The sequence below is a fragment of the Lactuca virosa genome, chromosome 1 (genome assembly GCF_052849685.1).
Source record: "Lactuca virosa cultivar CGN04683 chromosome 1, Lactuca_virosa_CGN04683_v6, whole genome shotgun sequence".
NCBI classification, from domain to species: domain Eukaryota; kingdom Viridiplantae; phylum Streptophyta; class Magnoliopsida; order Asterales; family Asteraceae; genus Lactuca; species Lactuca virosa.
Genome location: NC_136426.1, coordinates 174,608,917 through 174,633,331, shown reverse-complemented (window position 1 = coordinate 174,633,331; position 24,415 = coordinate 174,608,917). Strand labels below are relative to the sequence as shown.

The window sequence follows — 24,415 nt, the reverse complement described above, 5'->3', positions numbered from 1 at the left end:
TTGGGTAGCAAGGGTATACAATCATGTTCATACGTACAAGTCATATTACTAGTAAACTACAATAGGTGTAGTTTAGGAAGTTAATAATACTATTACTAGAAAAATGAATCATACAATGAGTCAGTTCATACATGAGTCAATACATGCTAGATAGAGAGTGAACACACAATACAGCTAGTACATACAATACATTACAATACATGCTAGACAGAGAGAGAGAGAGAGAACACACAATACAACTAGTACATACAATACATTACAATACATGCTAGACAGAGAGAGAGAACACACAATACAGCTAGTATATACAATACATTACAATACATGCTAGACAGAGAGAGAGAACACACAATACAGCTAGTACATACAATACATTACAATACATGCTAGACACAGAGAGAGAACACACAATACAGCTAGTACATATAATACATTACAATACATGCTAGACAGAGAGAGAACACACAATACAGCTAGCACATACAGTACATATACATTTCTTCAGTTATGTGAGCCACGTAACGGGGCATGGCATCACCTGTCATGGCCCGTTTTGTATCCAGAATCTCCTTAAATGGATAGCGTATGAGTTTGTGTATAGATCTATACTGGATTGACTATCCTACACCTTGCTGCTCGCTACAGTGGGACTTGCAAGTCTACGGGTGCCAAACGTCATTTCTTACGACGTCTTACATCGTCGTTTTTCTAGAGTCGGTAGCAGGATACAGGCTGATCACATAAGTACTTTAAATTACAATTGGTTTAAGGTAGTTAATACAGCAGTAGTTACAATACTACAGTACTATTTCATTTTCCCATTGCATTCACTTTGTGATCTTCACAATATACCGTAATGCAAAAGCTATATTTTTGGTTAATGATAGTCAAATTTGGGAAAATACACACTCTTACAAGAGACACACACACGACCACTAGATGCCTTGGTAGAAGGCTACTTTAGTAGGAAACATAGGGTTTTCTAGGAGTATACAATACATGTTACAAAACATCTTACAAAACATCTTTCAAACACTTTCATACAAATTCAGACACTAATATACTTATGATCTCACCAGCTATAAAGCTGATACTCGCTTTCAAAATAACTTGTATTCTCAGGTCACTAGTAGACAGGTACCGGAGCCAGGTTTTGAGAAGATGGAGCTCGTTCAAGACTCATCTTTCATTTTGATTTATATTTTGGTGTCTATTAAATTTGACAAGACATACTTGTATTAAAATTATATTATTAATGCAATGGATGATGTTGTTGCTTGTTTACTACTATTCATTGTTGTGATACTGTACATGACGTCCTCCGCCCCCGAACGTTTCCGCCGTTCTTGGTTTTGGGGTGTGACAGATTGGTATCAGAGCATTGTTTATAGTGAATTGAGTATATCAACCCATAAAAGATATACAGACTATAAATACAATAGGGATTAAAATACTCTGATAAAGAGTTTATAATTTTAAATAATAAAATATTTAATTAAGTATACATGTCTGCATTCATACTAAAATCAGTGTCACTAGGACATAACAAAAGTATTACGATTGTTGGGCAGCACAAGTAGACTTAGAGACATATAGTCAAAACTGGGAAGATATAGCCTGATCAACTATATTATCCGAGGGTTGACTAGCATGTGCCTAAGTGTGGTTGTGAGGTTGCAACAGGTCTAAAAACTTACCCACAATACCACAATGAGAACAATAGAACATAAACCTAAAATACTATAGGGGTATTTTGTGTTACTATAAACTACTTATGTGCTAGATTCTTATATCCCTTTTCTCGCAGAGATAACATGGCTGGATTCCATCCCCACGACAACATGTACTTCCCTAACCAAGGTAATGAAGGAGGGTTTGAAGCTGATCCAGAAAATGACCACCTAATCCCTGTGGATGGTCACCAGGCTGAAGGCTTCGCAGATGGCTCTGACTCCGAGCCTGAAGTTGAGAACCTACCCCCGATGGCTCTTGTTCCAAATCCTAACCCTCGTCCGACTTTTCAAGGCCCGACGCCTCCGTGGGTGGAAAGCTTGGAAACATGGAGCCAAGGGCAGGATCAGCCTATGCCATTCAATGGAGACCGAAGCTTTTATGACCTGAGCGAGGGGGGCTCAGCAGACAGAGTCTTGCCAATCCTGGTCCGCAGAGTGGCCCGAAATGAGATTCAAGGCAGGACAGCCCTCCATCGAATCACGGAAGTGGACACCAATGCGAGAATGCATACAATCCGTACCATTCGTCTGGAAGATGCTCGTGAGAGATCTAGGGGAGACCACGAGGCCCTACTGCAAGCACTAGCTGAAACTCGAGCCGAAGTCATAGAGCTCCGAGTACGCCAAAGGGTGTACGAAAGGTACTTACTTGATATGGAGCGCCAGCTGGCTGAACTGAGGGTTCACCCAAGGGATAACCGTCCCCAGTAGGAGATATTCTACCTTTCTTTCCCTGGTTGAAAGAATAGTCTTCCTATCTATGCTCTAAGTAGCACTTTTCTATGTAACTAACTCTGTACTGTAAGTACTTTCTAGTTAGGCCAGTACGCCGTCAAAACTTATCTACTACAGATATGATGTAAGACCTACTCCAAGGTCATTTTTCCCAAGCGCATTACATCTTAATTATCAGTGATATTGAAATTCAGCAAATTTCTATGCCAATCCTTGTCCAAACACTTTCGTTTTGCTATCATTAGAATCCTATCGAAACACCCACTTCGTTAAATTTTTGAGCTATGGTGAAATAGCTCAAGGATTTCTTCCAATTCATGTCTAAGGTTGGATCCTGTCATCCACCAACCAATGATAGTCTAGTGCAAAATAGAAATGGTCTAGTAACCATTCTATGAACTTACTTCTACTCCTTACTAGGACTGCATCATAGGGATGTAGGTTAGACCCCCGAGAACTTACTCCTACTCTTTGTATGAATGGTCGAAATACATCTGGGTTCAACCATAATCACTCACGAACTCAGTTTCTTTGTATAACAGAATCATGTCGTCATCCAGAAATAGTCAGCCGAGCAACAAAACCCCTATCTTTCATATCGACGCCGCTACATTCCAAGCCGCGGTAACAGCTGCGGTGGCGGCTGTCCTTGCAAATCTCAGCGCTAACAGCACGAGCAAGACTGGCAAGGGAGTTGACAATTCCGATTGTTGTGTCGATCCAGGAAACCAACAAATGATAACAGTCACAGACTTGCAAGCCGTAAAACCGAAAATAGGAAACGAAAGCGTCAAGCCCAGAAGGAGCGCAAGCGATCCCAAGGACTTGCCATACAACAGCAACAAGTGGCAACCCCTGCCATCACCGCCCCGGAACGTTTCCGCCGTTCTTGGTTTTGGGGCGTGACACTGATGATCTGGAGATAGGGGATGGAGAGAGAGAGTGAGCTGTTGGTTCAGTTAGGGTCTGAACTTTTTTTAGATCGGAGGGTTTTTTTGTCAATGCCGGAAAATCAAGGGTATTTGGTGGTGTTGACATGCCATGGTGGGAGTTTACAAATCTGATACTTGAGTTTGAATTTCATATTTGAAAATTTTTGTTTGAGTTTATCTGGTGGTGGTGGCGGTGGTAACCAGTGGTGCTGATGCTTGTGGTGACGAAGTTGACCAGTGGCCGCGGTGTTGACCGGTGGTGATGGTGTTCACCGAAGGGTAAGAAGGTGAAGAATAGGGAAAACTGCTATAGTAGCAGGAACTAAAAGGGGGAGGAGTTGGGATGGGGTTTATTTTTCCTTTTGCTTTTATTTTTTTAATTGTTTTACTAAAAGAAAATAAAAAACAAAATTATAAGGGCAAAAACGTTAATTTAAATATTTTCAAAAAATTGGACCAAAACCGCATTAAAAGAAAGTTTTTGACCAATGGTGCTAGTCCAAACTTTTTTGGACCAAAGTGACAATTTTCAACTAACCATATGGACTATTTTTACAGTTTTGTCATAAAAAAACACTAAACTGTCAAAATGGTCCATGTGTTTAGCTCAAAATTGCCATATTGGTCCAAAAAGTTTTAGACTAGCACCACCCGTCCCAAATAAGAATTGTATTATGGTTTTGGGACAAAAGTTTTAATATTTTTTTTATAAAATGATTGATTTACCCCTGTTTAATTTTTTTTTTCGTTTTCCTGTTATTACAATAGTTAAAAAGAAAAAAAAATACTACTCTACCCCCTCCTATTTCTCTTTAACACACACCAATCCATCTCTCTCCCCTCTATTGTCAGTAAGAATGCATTGCCAACCACCATGCCAATATCTCTAGAAACACAGTCGGCAAACATATCATTCTTGTCGAAAACACCGACGATGGACACAAAGAAACATATAAAAAAAGAATAAACACCGCTGACCATCCTTTCGTCCCTATACATCACACTCCATCTCTTGCTGCCTCCCTTCTCATTTCCTGAAACACTAACATCGTCCCCCTTCTCATTTCTTGAAACCCTAACGCCGCCTCCCTTCTCATCCGAATTAGGGTTTTCGTTTCAAGATCTAGATTAGGTTTTTCGTTTGGTTTCAAGATTTGTAAAAACAAGTCTGGATTAGGGTTTTTGTTTGGCTTCAAGATTTAAACCCTAGTGCCACTAGTCTCATGGTGCAGATTTATGAAACCCTAGCAATGGCGTAAGCGATGGTAAAGGTGTATACGATGATGTATCTTGTACTATGCAAAAACGAACCTTCGATATTCTGATATTTTTGTATTGTGCATATGACGATCCTTAGAGATTTGAATGTTGTTATCAGCCTGAAGAGATTTTTCTAATCACCTCACCATTATCAGATTTGTAAGAGATATAAAGAGAGAAAGGTGGTGTTCCACCTCAGATATGTAAGAGAGAGAGAGAGATAAAGAGATAGAAGAAAAAATAACGTTACTATCGGATCTATGATAGCATCATTGTTTATAGATGAAGGTGTTGACCAATGGTGCCATTCACCGGTTGTAGTTGTTGCGTTAGGCGGTGGTGATTGTTGTTTTGTTGACAGGTGGTTGTGGCGTTGATGAGGGAAGTCTTATGATATAAAAGATAGATAAAGAGGGTGTGAGAGCTTTTTAGTGGTGGTGGTTGTTGTGTTAGATGTATAATGCTAGGGTTCCAACATCAGAGGTGGTGCTCTGGCTGGCGGTGGTAGTTCTCTTTGAAGGAATGAAGAGAGAGATATGGTGTTTGTGTGTGATACAAAAGGTATGTGGGTAGGGCAGGGTTATATATTTTTACTTTTTATTTAATTTTTAATTAGAATATATAAAATTAATAAAAAAATAGAAAAAGAAAATACCAAGGGCAATTCCTTAATTTTAGATATTTTCAAAATATTTTGGACCAAACTCGCAACAAAATCAAAGTTTTGGATCGGTGGTGCTAGTCCAAAACTTATTGAACCATAGTGATAATTTTCAACAAACCACATGGACCATTTTTGTAGTTTTGTCTAAAAAAGTATATTACACGAATGGTCCCTCTGGTTTGGGGTAATTTGCGTGGTTGATCCCTAACTTTTTTTTTAAAACTCGGACCATCTTTGCAGTTTGGTTTTATTTTATGTTAAGTCCCTATTAAGATGGAATGACTATACTTCCAAAGGTTGTTTTTTATTTAATTACAAATTTATTATTTATAATTAATTCAAATAAAACTGAGCCAACATTATTCATTATTTGTTTTAGAGTTTTATGAGATTAGTCCATACCACCATCTCCAGTATCAGTATCATCGATCACCGCCTTCGACCAAAATCGCTGATTTTCGTCACCCACCAATATTACCACCCACAATATCCAAATCCATGTGTTTATTTCTTGCATTGGATTTAATAAACTTACACAAACCCTACTATTCTTTAAAGATTCGATAAGTGGCACCACTTTCTGTCGACGATACCTTTAACCTCCGGAAACCAGCACTCACGGTCACACCCCTGTTTGTCGGCAACCCCCTGTCCACCTCCGATAGCCACCACCACTAACCAGTGATACCCTTTTCCACCTCCAACAACCACCACCACTAACCACTAATATCAAATCCAAATGATAATCATATCTAAAATAACTCAACCAAAATGAAACCTGAAAATCAAATTTAAAATCAAACCTTCAAATCAAATCTAAAATCAACTTAGAATCAAAACTTAAACTTAAATCTGAAAATAAAAGTTGATATGTCCTAAATTATACGTATTTTAAGGATACTTGATTAAAATTGGACAAAAGATACTTAATTGCTTTAGATATATTTTGTAGGTAAAAATTCCATGTTGATGAAATGGAACGAAAACGGGCTAAAATGGAGCTAAATTGATGAGTTGGAGCAAAATAGAAAAAGACTTGCTAAAATATAAATTGGCTAATGGATCCCTTTGCAGTGTTTTAGCCATATCTTTCAACTTGTAACTCTAATTATCGAGACTAAATATGTTATGGAAAATAGACAAAATTTTCTATAACTCATGTGTGAGGGCCTTTTTAATAATCCAACTTTTATCTTGTTCAAAATAAGCCTTGAAGTTAGACCAATAAAGCTGGAGTTAAGCATAGAAAAGATTATGAAGATTATAGAGATTCTGAAGATATTTTTCGTATTTATTAAATCTTGCCACGAAATAAGCCAGTCTTAGAAAACTACATATAGAAACCTAATTTCATCCAAAGATGATAATTAATCGGCAGGGCAATTTCCAGATACCATAAAGGGTTGAAAACGACCTGGAAAAGCCGTTTTGAGAGTCTAAAAGGCTATATCAGCCGATAGACTGATATAGATGCAAAAATCTGAAGATCAAGAAAACAAATTATTATTTTATCAGTTTGTTTACTTTTCTATCTATAATTAGTCAACTTTTTGATCTCCTATATGTTCTTTTCAGGATCTGGGATTAAACTCTTTATAATTATTTGTTATTTGTCAAACCCTTGTTTTAATGATTAATATATATTTGGTATTGAGAGTTATTCAATTTATTATGTTTTCTAAATTATAGATCCATATATATTGATATTGATTTTTTATGATTATGTAACTGAATACATGATTTATGTTTAGGTTCAGATTATGTGAGTTGCAAGGGGAACAGTTCAAGATCATGCAAAAAGAAAGTAACATTCAGTTTCACTAAAAGCAAGTATGCAACATGCATTGCCCAGTAAATTGCATCATGATACTTTATAGAATGATTGATTTAATCTCATACAAATAAGAAAAAACATAACTCTTGGTCTAACCTAAACTATAATTGGTATTAGCCTAACCCCAATAACTAACATCCTTCCTTTAGTTTGATCTAGAGGAGTCTATTAAACTGGAAAAATAAGCAAAAGAAAAACACAAAAACATAGATGAAGATAGCAAAATCGATGATGGTAGAGCTCTGACGATGACGGCTAAGAATGGTTGCTCTTCTTCCGTCATAGAAGAAGAGAGGAACAATGGCCAGATGCGGTTCTGTTTTAGAAGACATTGACGACTATCATTGAGCCAGATCAGTTCGGGGAAAGGCAAATAGAAAGAAAGAGGGCTCGAGTTGTGGCGAATGGAGCTAATTCTAGCGAGAACGATGGCTTTAGTGTTGATATATAAAGAATAGAGGTGACTACAGATCAATGGTTGGCCGATAGAGAAAGTACCATCAGAAGGATACATTAACCACATCTAAAGAGGATGGATCGAAAATGTGACAACCCGAAATTTCTATTCTATACAACCACTCGCTTCAATAGAAGTCAGAACAGTTTCTGCTAACTTTCAAGCTTTTTGGATTAAGTTTTAGTGTTTTAAAGTTAGTACTTCGGGAGATATCAGGAGAGGGGATGCCCTAGGGTTTATTGTGAAACAATAAAGTCCCAAAACTCCAAGAGTTTGGAGTTTACGGCCGTAAACCCTAAGAGGGGGTATAAATATGACACTTAGTCATTATTTACCACTTTTTCACATTTTCAAGATCCAAACTCAAATCCTCTCAAGTATCATCCGACTTTTCTTCTTGATCTTCAACTTTGTAAGTGTTTCTAGCCCTAATAAGTTGATATCTTACTTAATCTAGTGATCTTACATGATTCCATCCGTGAAATCATTCCAAATGTGTAGATCTTCAAGTTTCACCAAGAACACCAAGAACACACACTAGTGTTCTTGGACTTTTAGCACCTTTTCAAGCTTCTACATAGTAAGTACTCTTACCCTAGTGTATTATAAGACTTGTTACACTTCTAATCATCAAGAAAACACCCAAGAAACACAAGATCAAAACAATAAAGTCCCAAAACTCCAAGAGTTTGGAGTTTACGGCCGTAAACCCTAAGAGGGGGTATAAATATGACACTTAGTCATTATTTACCACTTTTTCACATTTTCAAGATCCAAACTCAAATCCTCTCAAGTATCATCCGACTTTTCTTCTTGATCTTCAACTTTGTAAGTGTTTCTAGCCCTAATAAGTTGATATCTTACTTAATCTAGTGATCTTACATGATTCCATCCGTGAAATCATTCCAAATGTGTAGATCTTCAAGTTTCACCAAGAACACCAAGAACACACACTAGTGTTCTTGGAATTTTAGCACCTTTTCAAGCTTCTAGATAGTAAGTACTCTTACCCTAGTGTATTATAGGACTTGTTATACTTCTAATCATCAAGAAAACACCCAAGAAACACAAGATCAAAGGTGTTTACGGTCCAAGATGTTCTTGGACCGTAAACCCTAACAAAGGGGCCAAAGTGTGCCCTTGTCCCTTACCAAGCCTTGGAAACTAGTCTAGATCCTTTCCTTGTTGTGCTTAGGACTTAAAACATCAAAAAGACCATAAACCATTTGGGTTTACGGCCGTAAACCCAAAGAGAAGTGGTCCAAGGACCGTAAACTCCACAAAGGAGTGAAATGGTGCCCTAATCTCTTCCTAAGGCTAAGACATGAAGTATGAATGCTTCTATTGACTTGTAAAGCTTCAAAACACAACATGGTCAAAGTACCATGAGTTTACGGCCGTAAACTCATGGGTTTACGACCATAAACTCAAGGGGTGATGGTCACAAAACCGTAAACTCCAAAGGAGTTTACCCTTGAACCCTAAACTCAAATGCAAGGTCCTACCACCCTTAGATGCAATCCTTAGGACTTATAGCACTTAAATAAAGTGTTTTACATGTCTTAGGATGTCTTAAACTTGGTTAATTAGTTGTTTAATGACTAAATGAATACATATATGTGTTATTATATGTTAACTAGGATCCTTGTGTGTGTTCAAGTCTTCACTTGACACTTAGCATCCTATACATTCCGTTCATCCAAACCACTCACTACAGGTGAGTTCATACCCCCTCAATTAACCTTTTAAATGATTTTAAATGCTTTTATGGGGGGGGGGGGGGAATACAAGTTGAACTATTATAGTTATTATATCAATCACATGTGATTAATAACTACCAAACAAGTGGATTTCTTACTTTTCAAACTGTGTTACCAAACTGTTTTACTTCAAACTGTCTTACAAACTCTTTTGCATACCAAATGCTTTTATCAAACTCTTTTAAACTTATATTCTGTTAAATGTGTATCTATATAGATATAGTTATATAAGTAGGATTTAAAGGACTTAGGACTGATAGCTCACCTTACTTCCTGTTCCTTGTTTGGTTGTGGACTTAGGGTATTCAGGTTATTTGTCCGAAGGTCGTTTGAATCCTAGTTATATATCATGTATATGTATATAGATATAAAGGTTCCTTCTTTCATTCAGATCAATACCTTTGGGTAGCAAGGGTATACAAACATGTTCATACATTCAAACAACATTTCTAGTAAGCTATAATAGGTATAGTTTAGGGAGATACTAATACTATCACTAGAACAATGAAACATACAATGAGTCAGTTCATTCATGAGTAATACATAGTGATGAGAAACAAACATAATACAGAGTGATGAGAAACAAACATAATACATAGTGATGAGAAACAAACATAATACATAGTGATGAGAAACAAACATAATATAGAGTGATGAGAAACAAACATAATACATAGTGATGAGAAACAAACATAATACAGAGTGATGAGAAACAAACATAATACATAGTGATGAGAAACAAACATAAAACATAGTGATGAGAAACAAACATAATACATAGTGATGAGAAACAAACATAATACAGAGTGATGAGAAACAAACATACAGGCTAGACAGAGAAAGAACACACAATACAGCTAGCACATACATTACATATACATAATACATTTATGTGAGCCACGTAACGGGACATGACACTACCTGTCATGACCGTTTTGTATCCAGAATCTCCTTAAGTGGGGAGCGTATGAGTTTGTGTATAGATCTATACTGGATTGACTATCCTACACCTTGCTGCTTGCTATAGTGGGACTTGCAAGTCTACGGGTGCCAAACGTCATTTCTTACGACGTCTTACATCGTCGTTTTTCTAGAGTCGGTAACAGGATACAGGCCGATCACATGGTACTTTAAATAACAATTGGTTTAAAGTAGTTAGTATAGCAGTAGTTACTTAATACAACACTACAGTACTATTTCATTTTCCCTTTACATTTACTTTGTGATATTCACACAATAAACAATAATGTAGAAACTATATTTTTGGTTAATGATAGTCAGATTTGGGAAAATACATACTCTTACAAGAGACACACACACAGACACTAGATGCCTTGGTAGAAGGCTACTTTTAGTAGGAAACATAGGGTTTTCTAGGAGAGTTCAAACAATTACAAACTTTTACAAACTTATACATTACATCTTACAAACACTTTCATACAAACACAGACACTAATATACTTATGATCTCACCAGCTTTAAAGCTGATAAACTCTTTCAAAATAACTTGTATTCTCAGGTCGCCAGTAGACAGGTACCGGTGCCAGGTTTTGAGAAGACGGAGCTCGTTCAAGACTCATCTTTTATTTTGATTCATATTTTTGGTGTCTATATAACTTGAAAGAACACACTTGTATGAAATTATATTATTAATGCAATGGATGATGTTGTTGCTTGTTTACTACTTTGCATTGTTGTGATACTGAACATGACGTCCTCCACCCCCGAACGTTTCCGCCGTTCCGGTTTTGGGGTGTGACAGAAAAAGAGATCGGAAGAAGAAGAGGCTAGCCGAGGAAAGCGGCCATCTGAGGAGAAGGCAGAAACATACGAGGCAGTAGAAGAAGCTGAGGAAGGAGCTCTAGTTTGGTGCCGACAACTATATTATTATTTACGAGGAGAAAGAAGAATGGGAAAAATATTGATCATAATGAAGGCATCTCCGACGACTATTAGAGAAGGTCGTCGTAGGTGGAGGGCGACGGTTGTGAGTTGTGGTAAGCAGTAGGGTTTTAACCTAGAGCTCCGATGCCATGTTATATTTTAGAATGCTTTGATATTGCTCCGTCATTATAAGGATTTAACCTCATGTCTATAGAAATATAAAATGGGTTCTGGATGTAACCTAAACCCTAATGAGTATTAGCCTAACCCTAATCACTAACATATCCTAATGCCCCATCACCCCTATATCTATCGCACCAAATGCATAGTTAAGCCAAATGCTCTCGTGATTATTGTAGGCATCATTTTCTTTCGTGTTCACCTCCATCATATTCTTTAAATTATATTTCCCACTTCCAATTAACTCATTGTTTATGTAAATTTCAATTTCCCTTGTTTTGTTCCATAGATCTTTCACCTGTGCCTTGCCCCCATCTTCTGACATACTTCCTTGAAATGGGCTGCATGGTGTAACTTCAAGTTTTACGACATGACCAGGGGTTGTAACAACCACTCCAACACCTGTAAAATCACCATGAACGATGTAATTGATAAACTCTTAATAATATACAATCATATACTTTATGATTAATCGACTTTAGGAAAAGGGTTCCAAAATCCAAACCCCAAAGATTTATACGCCTCCACCCCTGTATTTCTATCCTACCACAAACACATGTATCGAGACTAAATACCCTTTTTTGTTCCTAATCCCCATTTTAGTCTTCCTTAACGCCATCACATCCTCTCATTTGGATTTTGTGGGGTGCCAGACATGATTAACCCCACCATAATATTAGCCTCACCATTTTCATGCTACTGTCTTCATCATTTCGCTCGATCAACATCGTCGGACAGCCACTATTTCATCAACTTCATGCTGCCATATCAGATCCAACAATACCACCATCTATTGATTGCAAGAGGGAAGAGGGAAAACCGATCTGCCACTTTATGTTACTTACACTCCTTCTCACTAGTTTTATGTTAAGAATACCGAACATGAAGAACTTAGAGAGATACACATGACTTAGGAAAAAACACGTGCAAATGGAAGGGCAAAAGGTACTTTTAAATTGGAGTTAACCATAAACATTAACGGTGTTAGAGAAAATGACCGGTGGTGAAACATTTCAAAATCTTAAGGGTGATCCATATTCAACTCCTCAATAAGACTACCGATGATATTTTTTGCGAACCACAAGGACCATTTATGTAATTTATCTAATTACAATAAATATGAGATTACATGGTGTAAAGAGGATACAAAAGTGGGCCAAATATGACCCAATACATACAATACAGTAATTGGGACGAGATACTTGGTTCGCTCGATCAACATTGTTCGTCTAATTTGTTTAAGTTGTTTACATAATACCATTATCTCTGAAATCGAGATACTTGGTTCAATCGGACACAAGAACATTGTTTTTTTCTTAGGGCGGGGTTCGAAGCAGACGATTAAACTTCTGTTTTACGATTATTATCCTAATGGAAGCTTCAACTCACTTCTCCATGGTGCATGGACTAGGAAACGAGGAGTAAAGTAGGAGACTATGTACGAGGTTATACTAGGCATGGCTCATGCTCTCGCGTATCTACGTCATGACTGTGTGCTCATAGAGATGTGAAAGCCATGAATGTGTTATTGGGTCCGAATCTACAACCATACCATGGTGATTTTAGGCTGGTTAGACTTGTTACGAAAGACCAAAACTAGAAACCACAGTCGGCTCCCACTCTCCCACTTATTAAACCTCGTACCTAGTCTCCCACTATGATCCTCGTTTCCCAGTCCCAAAACAATGAAGGAGTGAGCTCAAGCTTCCATTAGGATAATAATCATAAAGCAAAAGTTTAATCGTTTGGTTCGAACCCCACCCTAAGAAACAAATGATGTTCTTGTGTCAAATGGAACCAAGTGTCTCGATTTCAAAAACAATGGTATTATATGAATAGCTTTAACAATTTGGATGGTCGAATGTGAACAACCAAAGAAATTGCCTAGATGTGAAAAAAACCAATAGTTCATTACCCTCATGGGTAATTATCATTGCCACATACATGCCGTAAGTTGTAACTTGTTACAACCGGTCATAATGGTTATATGTGAACACTTCCAACAAGTTCATTATCTAGATGTATACAGAAAAAAAAAGTTACTCAATTGTGAACAAAACAAAAAAGTAATTATCTTGATAAATCAATTTCCAAACAAAAAAATATGTCTTAAAAAAATTGAAAGGAGAATGTTGTAATAAAAGTAAATAAGATTGAGATGCTATAATAAACAAATTATTAATGAAAGTACATTGATATTGTTCACATTTAGTAAAAATTATACACATGCATTGATCTTACATAAGTGTAGTTAATTCTAAAAAGTATCTAAATCCAAAAATACCGACCAAAGTATTTAGTTATTTGTCAAGTAAAAGGTGTTGTGCGATGCTGGATGTGGTGATGATATCTTCGGCTTAGGTCTTGCGCTGGTAGACTTTGCCAATGCCTTCATTCCTCTGCAGTATTTCATGTGGCTGTGAAGCTTCTCTGGATTGAACTGCCTGCCGCACTGCCTGCATTGATGACATCAAATGTACAAAATTTCAAGTATAGTACAGAAGTCTAGTGCAGTCTCATGGTTATGGAAATTGGTACTATTCAGAAGATTAAATACTTCTTATGTTAAAAGGTACTTCGTGGGGTGAACAATGACTATACATACACTTCTTGTATAACTTTGACTACTTAAAGTCAAATATATATACTAATTTTCAGTTTTATACACATATGGTCTATATACCTACGAAATTCAACACCAAGTTCATATCCCTCCCCTTTTTGCAATGAAATCACATGGGTTTTAAGGGTTTCTCAAAATATCTTCACAATTAATTCCATGTTAACTTTAAGACATAAAGGTAGTGTTTAATTTGGCCACATAAATCAATCCACAATATACAAACAAAGTGAACTTACGAGCAATTCGGGCCATTAATAGGCTTATGATTAGCAGCTCCCGAGGTTTTGATGTTGTTGGACTCCTCCTTCTTACTCTTCTTTGATCCGTTTATCCCATCAAAACTTTTCTCGTAACCCTTATACTTCTGTTCTTTACTTATTTGCCCCAAGTTATTCTCAGAAACCGAAGTTACTGTAGAAGTCCTACCACTTTTCCTTTTGTTGATCGCCACCACAGCCTTTTCGTCCGTGTTAGCAGTCCCACAAGTGATCCAGTTCCGCAACATATGTGATGCTCGTGAGCCTGAAAAACGACCTGATTTTCCAAACAAATAGGTTGGTAATGCAGAAGCTTTCAAACAACTGTTTACACTTTTATTCCCACCTTTCTTGTGTTTATCGTTATTACTGTTGTTGCTGTCATCTGTATTCTTGTTGAAGAACATCTTGTTCAGAGAATTATTCTCATTTTTGTCTTTTGGGCTTTGTATTACTTCTTGGTCTTCAGATGTATCTTGGTTCTTTGTTGTGTCTTCGGTTGTGACGTTTGAGACAAAGGAAGATTCTTCTATTTCAAAGGACGTATCTATTGAGAAAACTAGAGGATCTTCTTTCTCTGTTGAAGGGTATTTTGGAGATTTGACATTTACTTCAAAAGTTGGCGAGTTTTTCAGGTTAAAGACTTCTTTCTCGTTGTATGGATTAATATCTGTGAATTAACCAGACACCGAAAATGAGAAGAAAAGAAGCAGCTTCGTTCATAACTCATTAATACTAGTATTTCGTGTTTCATTCTATGGATCATATATATTTATTTTTTTCTTGAACCAAAAGAGTATGTGTTTTTCTGTAGTTAAGTGCAAATGGTATTTTTGAGATTGGAAATATTATGTAAGTTATTAAAAGTAAGATAAAATTTACCATTATTTAATGTTGTTGAGGAGATTTCTGATCCTTTCAGAACATATTGATTGTCACAAATAGGGGTAATGAGATCGTCATCCAGTAGGTCTTGCCAAACGTATCCCCCTTTGTACATTCTGCGTTGTTTAAATAAAAACAAATTGAATAATAAATGAATGATTGTTTTAGTTTGATAATTATTATTTTTCCTTTAAACAATTATTAATATATTTTTATTTTTTTTAGACGGCATTAATATTTTTATATAACTTCAAATTAGTATATGTCATTTTCGAAACCTTAATGAAGAGAATCCAAAACATTATTACAACAAACCAAGCTTTTTTTATTTTGACGTACTAGCTAAAGTAACTGATAATGGAACCGATAGTTGTTAGCCGAAACGTTAGTTTCTATCTAATAAACTAACTGGTAAAAAATAACGTTTGTTAAAACCTAGCTGATAAGGCAGCTTAAAAATATAAAATGACATAAAACGACATTTAGAAAAATATGTTTTTATAATTAGTTAAGGGTATGTTTGGAAATTTTTAAAAAAGATTGTAAAGGGCCAAAAATGACAACTTAAGCAATTTTTTGGTTTTTCAAACGTTACAACTTAAAAAAACTCGAAAAATAAGCTAGATATGATGAGCCAAACTCAACACATTTAACAGTTATATAATTATTTGTTTTGGAAGTAAGAACATGCACATACTTTTTTTATTGCTCCTACGATGTCAATTACATGTGAAAAATAAATATAATAACATTACATAAAAAAAATAATATTATATTTGAAAAACCTCTAATTATAGAACTTGCTAATTAACATGTTTGTTGAAAAAGCTTTGTTTTGAAAAAAAGAATCTTCAATAGATCTAGCTTTTACAAAATTTAAGTCTTGAGAAAAACTCCACAAAAACCCATATGGTTATGACAGTGTACTAATTAATTAATCACACGTGTTTATTACATACAACGGTTACTTAATAAATAAATAACCAAATCGATGTCCGCTTTGGCCTCTTTGTTTGAAATGATTCACTAATTTGTATAGAAATAAGAACGAACCTCTTATATGACCAAGCAAAACGCTCTGGCATGTCTTCTCCTCTGAGTTCTGATAACCAACTTTTAACATCTACAGAATTATAGTAACTTTTCAATAATCATTAAATTATAAGTTAAGACATTACGAATATTCCATCATCCATTTTTATATATTCTTTTGTAATAGCACGCCTTAAAGAATTTTGAGTAATAAATTGGAAGAAAGTGCACAGCTACACAACGTAGTATATATTATGCATTATGCAACCGATGCATCTTAAAATACAATGTTTTGTTTATGAATTACTGACCTCTTAAGTAAACTCCATGATATGAGACTTGGTGGATGCGCATGAGATGGGGTTGTTCGATACCACCATTACGGCTAAGATAATATACAATATGAACTCTCCTTACTTGACCACCACCACCACCACCACCACCACCGGTGAGTTGTGCCACCATCAATTTTCTGCAATGGGGAGGGCCAAGGCAAGACAACAACAAGAATCCACACTTCCCTATTAGAAAAAAGTTAATAAAAATAACAAGAAAAGCTAGAAGCCATATAGTATGGAAAGGATAATGTCGTTTGCCGGCCAAAAAAAGACAGAATTATGAAGTCTTAGGTAGGCAAACATAGATTTAAGAAGGATCTTCTCTTCATACGAGATAAATTCTTTTCACACTAAAAGACGTATGTGACAAGACGAAGAAAGCACCAAGCTCATTGCCCAATCGTTATCTTTTTTATAAATAATAATCTTTGCCCCAAGTTTAATACGTCATACAAGAAAGGTTGATCTAAATTAGCGGCACCCTCTAATGGCCTCTATACGAGTCAAAAGCATTCTAGAGAGTTTAATATTTCTCAAAATATTATTTAATTAGTAGTATGGTATAAGATATTCGAAAAAAAAGCTCGTAACTTTCTTGAGTATCTACTGTTTTTCCATTTTTTGTAATTTTTTATCCACTTTTACTCCAAGTAAGTTTATAATTAACCCCAAAAATATTTATTATTAACCTTTCTTTGAAGTTTTCAATCTTTTAGCAACAGACTTGATAGTTGATACAGTTAAAAAAAACCATCCACCATTAACTTTGTTAATATTTGATTTAATTATTGCTGATACCTTAAAGATTATAGATTTAATGCCATATTCAATTCCGTTTGTAGAAAGCCAATGGTATACAGTCTGTAACTCTAGTTAAAAAAAGAAAAAAAAATAAGTTAATCTAGTGTTGATCGCATGTTATGAAACATTTCAAAATGAATTTGATGTTTTAACGAGGTGGCTTGCTCAGCTCTCCAAAAAAAAATGAAAAATGAAAAATAAATAAAAATCATATTTGACCTTTTGAAGCTACGTTTATTTGCAAAGGTCAGTTCTGCCATGGTCAGCTTCACTGGTTACCAGATTAACCTTCTCTTTTTTTTTTTTCTTTTTTTCTTCCTGCATATGGTTACAACTAATTTTCAATCCAACAAAAATATATACAGAGGGGTTGTTTCACAATTAAACTTATTTTACTTATGATCCAAGTTCAATAATTGAAAGTAAATACAAATACCTACACATCAAACATTAAACATTCATCAAGAATGAAACAAAGGAAGAAGGAAATATACCAATGATATTTGAACGAATGGACGACAAAAGTCTTACCTTCTCAATCCCCAGCCTCTAAACAATCACAATCACTATTACACGATCAACTCTAATATTGAACGGAAAATTTATGTTTGGAAGAAGCTTAATTAAGTATGCTTATATATATGCACAGATAAGAACATAGAATTAGTTGTGGGGTTTGATCAAGACAAAAGAGGGTTGTCAAGATGGTGAAATCCACGCAGTTTGTAGAAAAGTCTGCGTGCCGTTTCAGCCCAGATGATTGTTTATAAGCTGGGTTTCGTTTTGAAGGCAATTGAAAACCAAAAAAAGAACATGTAACCCATGAGTCATATTTACTATGTAATTTATATATTTTATTATTGTTGGATCTTTGATCCGTAACTATTATATTGACAAGTTTTAAGCATCTGACGTCCTCCGTGCCAAGATTTTGAGGTTAAAAATATGAATTCATTTCTATTTGTCAATTTTAAAATTATATAAACTCTAGTTGCTAAGATTTTTCTTAAGATAATGTAGATTACATAATATCTTCATTGAATTAATATGGGTAAACTATTATATTAATATACAATATTAAAAAAAACCGTACCATCTAAACGACCCACGTAGAACCCCGACGGCCCATCACATGGGTGATCAATCGTAGAGCATTAGCAGGAAATCCGGTGTGGAATTCTAGATATCATCTGCCCGCTAGACACCCGTCACATATAGGAATTAATATGTAGTTTCATTGACTTATATCAATATTGATGTACATGAATTCATATAGATACTGTTTTTCTGAATTCTAAATTACATGATTAACGTCCAAAACTTTTTTTATATCTCTTATTCTATTTTAATAAAAGAATATGTTTATTTTTTTTTGTCATATGTTAATCCTATTAGGCCTCATATTTAATGTTATGCCACTTGTTAACCTATTGATTTTCTATTTCATGTATTTATTTAAATCAACGATTATAATTTCACTATAAGAATATCACCCTTTAACGGCGACACTATTACCGGCGACGTGTAATTTTAGCGGCGACAAATGCTAGAGTCGCCGCTAAAAGTATACGTCGCCGGTAATAGTGTCGCCACTAAAGGGTTATCACCCGAATCCGTGTTTTCCCCCTCTGTTACATCTAAGCCGTTCGATCAAATATCCAATCCAACGGTTGGGGTACCCTTATCCGCACTAACCTAATACCGGCGACATATGTGTCGCCACTAAAAGGTAAAAATGTCGCCGCTAATAGTTAGCTGAAAAATGACGCGGTACCCTTCCCTCCAGTTTGTCGCCGCTATTGACCATTGTCGCCGGTAAAACTCTTATTGTCGCCGCTAAATGTGTCGCCGCTAAAGGCTCTCGCAGATTAAAAAAAACGCACGCAGTTTCTTCATTTCTCCATTCTGCTTTCTGTTTGCCTTCATTTCTTCCCAGTCGCTCTTTCAGCTACATCCCGAGTTTGTCTTCAATTAGGTTGTTCCAACTACATAACTCCCCACATTGTGTGAGATTAAGGATCAAGGGGTGGTTAGGGCTTTTGGGACCGATTTCTAGCTTCATTTCTTGAAGAAAGGTTAGTTGATTTTGTTGTTTCCTTTTTAATTTGTGTGTTAATTTCGATTTGTAGCTGCATTTGATGATTAAATGACAATAAATTGTTCAATTTCTTGTTTTTGGTGATGTTGTCTTTGGATTAGAAAAAAAAAATGAATTTGATTGTTGTATTGCTTCCACTGCTTGTAGTTTAGCCTTTAGGGACATTTGGTGATTATTAAGAGCTGAATTTGATGATTAAATAGCAATAAATTGTTCAATTTCAGTGTTTTTGGTAGTGTTGTCTTTGGGTTTACCGATGAGGGTATTTTCGGGTGAAGACCAATTTTTCGGGCTACATATCCGTTGATTTCCGCCACTACAAGTTCTATTATTTTATTTTTTTTTGTGAATTTGGTATTTGTATGTGAAAATTGCAATATGTGAAAATTAGATTGTATATTTGGTATTTGTATGAATATATGTGAATTTGGTGTATATATGCCAATGTATGTATGTTTGATGTATATGTGGTATATGAGTATTTGGTAGAAGTATATATATGATGTTATTATCTATATATATATATGTGAAATTATATGTATTTGTTATAAGTAGGATGTTATTGTGTGTATGTGAATGTATGTATGTTTGTTGTAAATGTGATATATAATTGTGAAATTTTTGTATTTGGTATAAATAAGATGTTATTATCTATATATGTGAAAGTATGTTTATTTGGTTTAAGTAGGATGTTATTTTGTGTGTATGTGAATGTATTTGTATTTGTTGTATATGTGGTATATGTATGTGAAAGTATGTGAATTTTCATGCTCTTGTGTATTATGTGAAAAAGTATGTGGTTTTGGTATAAGTATGATGCTATAATTGAAAAAAAAAAATTATTGTTATAATTGGAAAAAAAACACAAAAAAATGTTATAAAATTGTTTAAAAACTTATATACGAATACTAGAAAGTTTTTAGTTTATTCCCAAACTAACCCCAAGTTAACCAATAAGTTCTATAGTTAACTAATAATCTTCAACTTAACTTATAATCTTGCAACATATTTATACAATGTTATAAATAAAAAAATATATATTTTTTAATATCGACGGTAAAAATGAACAACACAACAACATAATATAATTGTTTAAAGTACAATGCTATAATTGAAAAAAAAATGTTATAAATAAAAAAAATATAAAAAGATACAATAGTGAGAAATGTTTTTTTTATGGATATACCAAATTATTAATTTTTCTTTATTTAATATTTTATTCATTAAAAACTAATTGCTAAACATATAAAAATAAATCATTGTTATAGTTTTAAAAAAACACAAAAAATGTTATAAAATTTTTTAAAACCTTATATATGAATACTAGAAAGTTTTTAGTTTGTTCCCAAACTAACCTCAAGTTAACCAATAAGTTCTATACTTAACTTATAATCTTCAACTTAACTTATAATCTTGCAACATATTTATACAATGTTGTAAATAAAAAAAATATTTTTTAATCTTGATGGTAAAAATGAACAACACAACAACATAATATAATTGTTTAAAGTACAATGCTATAATTGAAAAAAATGTTATAAATAAAAAAATATAAAAAGATACAATAGTAAAAAATGTTTTTTTATGGATATACTAATTGCTACATTTTTTAATTTAATTTTTAAAATTTTTAAATTTTTAAATTTTTTTTACTCTTTTAATTGTAAAAAAAAATGTGGATTGGAAAAAAAACAATGCTAATTCTATATACTAAACTCTAAACCCAAAATTATGTTTCAGCAACATCATGTCTATTGATAAAAGCTGGACTACTAATCCATATCGAAACCATCCCGAGTTCCAAGCAGGACTCAAAGCTTTTATCGAGAAGTCCAAGTCACACTTTGATAGTAATGGTAAAATCAGATGTGCGTGTGAAAAATGTGATAACCGTTACTTCAAGTACCCGCCAACTGGTAAAATCAGAAGTCCTAGAGTCATTGTTGATGTAGAAAGTGCAACTGAAGTTCCTCCGCCAACTGGTATAGTCAATGATGTTTCTGATTGCGAGACTGATTACGATGAGACCGATTCTAACAATGTACTTTGTTTTTTCATCTTAGTTTAAAAATAGCAATCTACTTTATCATCGTAAAATGCATGTTGATTTGGTAATTTTGGTTTTGTGGTGATTATTTGCTAAAAAGTTTGGTAATTAGGTTTTTGTCCCAAGTGCAAAAAATAACAACGTACTTTGGTTTTTTGTCTTAGTTTAAAAATAACTATGTATTTTGATAGTTTTTGTTTATTTTTGATAATTTAACTTATAAGTTTATATATGTTTTTGTTAATTATGTAGTTGGAAAATCTCTGTGCGATGCTGAATGACCCGGCATGTAGGGATGAGCTGTATTCGTTTTTTCAATCCCAAAATAATCGAGGAAACGATGGGAATGAAGATGATGGTATATAGGCCAGGATGAGTTTTATTTGCATATGTTATCTCGCTTTGCTACTTGGTAGATTGTAAATCTTTGGTTGTTTTTTGTAATTGCTGGCAACACTAATACCGAGCGACATTATTACTTTTTATATTTAATCGGATATTATGACTTTTGATATTTAATTAATTATAATCGGATGTTTGTTTTGTAATTAGCATCGACACTATTATTTTTGATATTTAATCGAATGTTGTTATGTAATTACCGAGTACATTATTACCGGCAACCAAAATCGTTAATTACAAAAAAAAATTAAAAAAAATGAAAATCGTAATTACCGGCGACACTATTACCGGCGACATGGTCATTACAGGCGACACATATCATTAGCGGCGACACGTTCATTAGCGGCGACATCTATCATTAGCGGCGTCAAGTTTATCAATAGCGACGAAGTAGTAGCGGCGACTTATTACCGGCGACGCGTCGCCGCTATTACTATTACCGACGACAACTTGACTTATTACCGGCGACTTTTGTCGCCGCTAATGATCGTTTTCCTTGTAGTGTTTTATAAAACTAAAATATATCTCTTAATAAATAATTTATTTAAAATAACTGATTAATAATTTTAAGTTTTTACTACGAAAATTTAATTAATTTTGTAACCGTGGTTCCTACGAGTTATATATATATATATATATATATATATATATATATATATATATACCTACCTCCTCTTATAAACAAAACCCATTTTTGCCACGTGTCCCTCTTCTACATTGCCACTTTGCCACGTGTCATCTTCTACAAAAGCCCTATACTTTCGGTTTAAATAAAATAATTCAACAATTAATCATAATTATTCGACAATTAGATAGTAGATTATATAGTAGATATTATCGAAATTCCCGATTTTATATGAAGTTATTATTGAAGGGTAAATAGCACAAAAGACACTACGTTATACGAAAATTCTAATTTGACACCGTGTTATTTTTTGTCTCAAATTTGACATTGTGTTTTCTAATTTGTTATAATTCTGACCATTTGACCGATCAACCTGATTACTTGTTGACGTGACATGATGACTTGTCAGTTTTGATGACATGACATGCTGACGTGTCAAAATTGAATTTTTTTTCTCACAAAAGACACTTAGTTTTTAATTTTTTTCGATTTTGACACTAAGTTTTTTTTTTTCAATTTTGACACTTTATTTTTTTTCCAAATCGAACATTATTTTTTCAATGCTAACCATTTTCCATTTGAAACCGTATAAATATTTTTTTATTACATTTTAAAACATATAAATATATTTTTTTTTCATTTAAAAACCATATTTTTTTTACATTCAAAGCATATGTTTTATAAATATTTTTAGTTATATATTGAGAGCCGAACTAACCATAAACTTCGAATGCGAATAACAAAATTTTATCAATTATTACTTATGAAATATTATTTATTTTATTTTTTGTTGTAGATTTTACACATATTTTATTTACGATTAAATAATTATAAGGTTTCAAATAAAAAGTGATTGGCATTGAAAAAACTGGAAAAAATGATTTTCGATTTGGAACAAAAAAATAGAGTGTCAAAATTAAAAAAAAAAACTTAATGTCAAAATCGATAAAAAAAAATGAAAACTTAGTGTCTTTTGTGAAAAATAAATTCAATTTTGACACGTCAACATGTCATGTCAGCATCCCACATCATCAAAACTGACACGTCATCATGCTACGTCAGCAAGTAACCGGGTTGAACGGTCAAGTGGTCAGAATTGTAACAAATTAGAAAACACAGCGTCAAATTTGAGACAAAAAATAACACAGTGTCAAATTAGAATTTTCGTGTAAACGTAGTGTCTTTTGTGCTATTTACCCATTATTGAATGGTTCAAAGTTTCAAATTCAAATTCCATGTTTTTTTTGGAAACAAAATCAATTGACGCTGTAAATCTTTGGTTACATATCCTAATTATTTTTTGAATCATTTTAAAGATTTGAAAGAATCCTAAAAAATCAACATTTTCAATTCAAATTTTAATAGATACATATCGAATACTCCAATAATAAGTCTTCAACTTTCGTTCCAATTCCAATTGTCGACTTTCATTGTGCTTTCTTCTTCAACATTACGTTTTCTACAGAAGATACATCATAAGAAATCCGGTTAGTTCATCTTCATATCTTCATAAACCAATAATTCTAACCTTTTTCTGAAAATACTTTAATACCATTCTACTTTCAGTTCTTATTTCTTTGTTCAGATGCATCCTACTTCACTCATCTATTTCTGGTTCGATTTCTCCATATATGTTTTTAACATAAAGGAAACTGCCCCTTTATGTCAAGATATATGTTCTGTTTGTATACATCTTGAGAAATAATTTGAAAAATTAGATAAAGATGTATGTTTTGATTTACTGATTTCATATAGATTTTGATTTGTTTATTTTGTTTTCTTATTTTTTTATGTATTATGCAGAATTCATATAAATCTGGAAAAAAAAATCAAAGAGTAGTTGTTATGATATCCCATAGCAATCACCT

The 24,415-nt window shown here is 34.0% G+C and overlaps 1 protein-coding gene across 7 annotated transcripts; it reads right to left on the bottom strand.

Moving 5' to 3' along the window:
- Positions 1-13,577: 13,577 nt before the first annotated feature.
- Positions 13,578-18,153, bottom strand: LOC145161472 (protein SOSEKI 1-like). Of its 7 annotated transcripts, XM_079081039.1 has the most exons (8): positions 17,907-18,147; positions 17,595-17,693; positions 16,548-16,708; positions 16,258-16,327; positions 15,202-15,320; positions 14,666-14,989; positions 14,299-14,596; positions 13,578-13,895 (listed from the first exon to the last, which is right to left on the bottom strand). In XM_079081039.1, exons 2-8 carry the CDS (start codon positions 17,633-17,635, stop codon positions 13,736-13,738), a joined length of 1,173 nt encoding a protein of 390 aa, XP_078937165.1. In that variant the 5' UTR covers positions 17,636-17,693; positions 17,907-18,147; the 3' UTR covers positions 13,578-13,735. The 7 variants fall into 7 exon arrangements, with proteins under 7 accessions (XP_078937165.1, XP_078937136.1, XP_078937127.1 ...); XM_079081010.1 differs by having other exon boundaries at positions 14,299-14,989; positions 17,870-18,149; XM_079081001.1 differs by having other exon boundaries at positions 14,299-14,989; positions 17,907-18,149.
- Between the last annotated feature and the right edge of the window lie 6,262 nt (positions 18,154-24,415).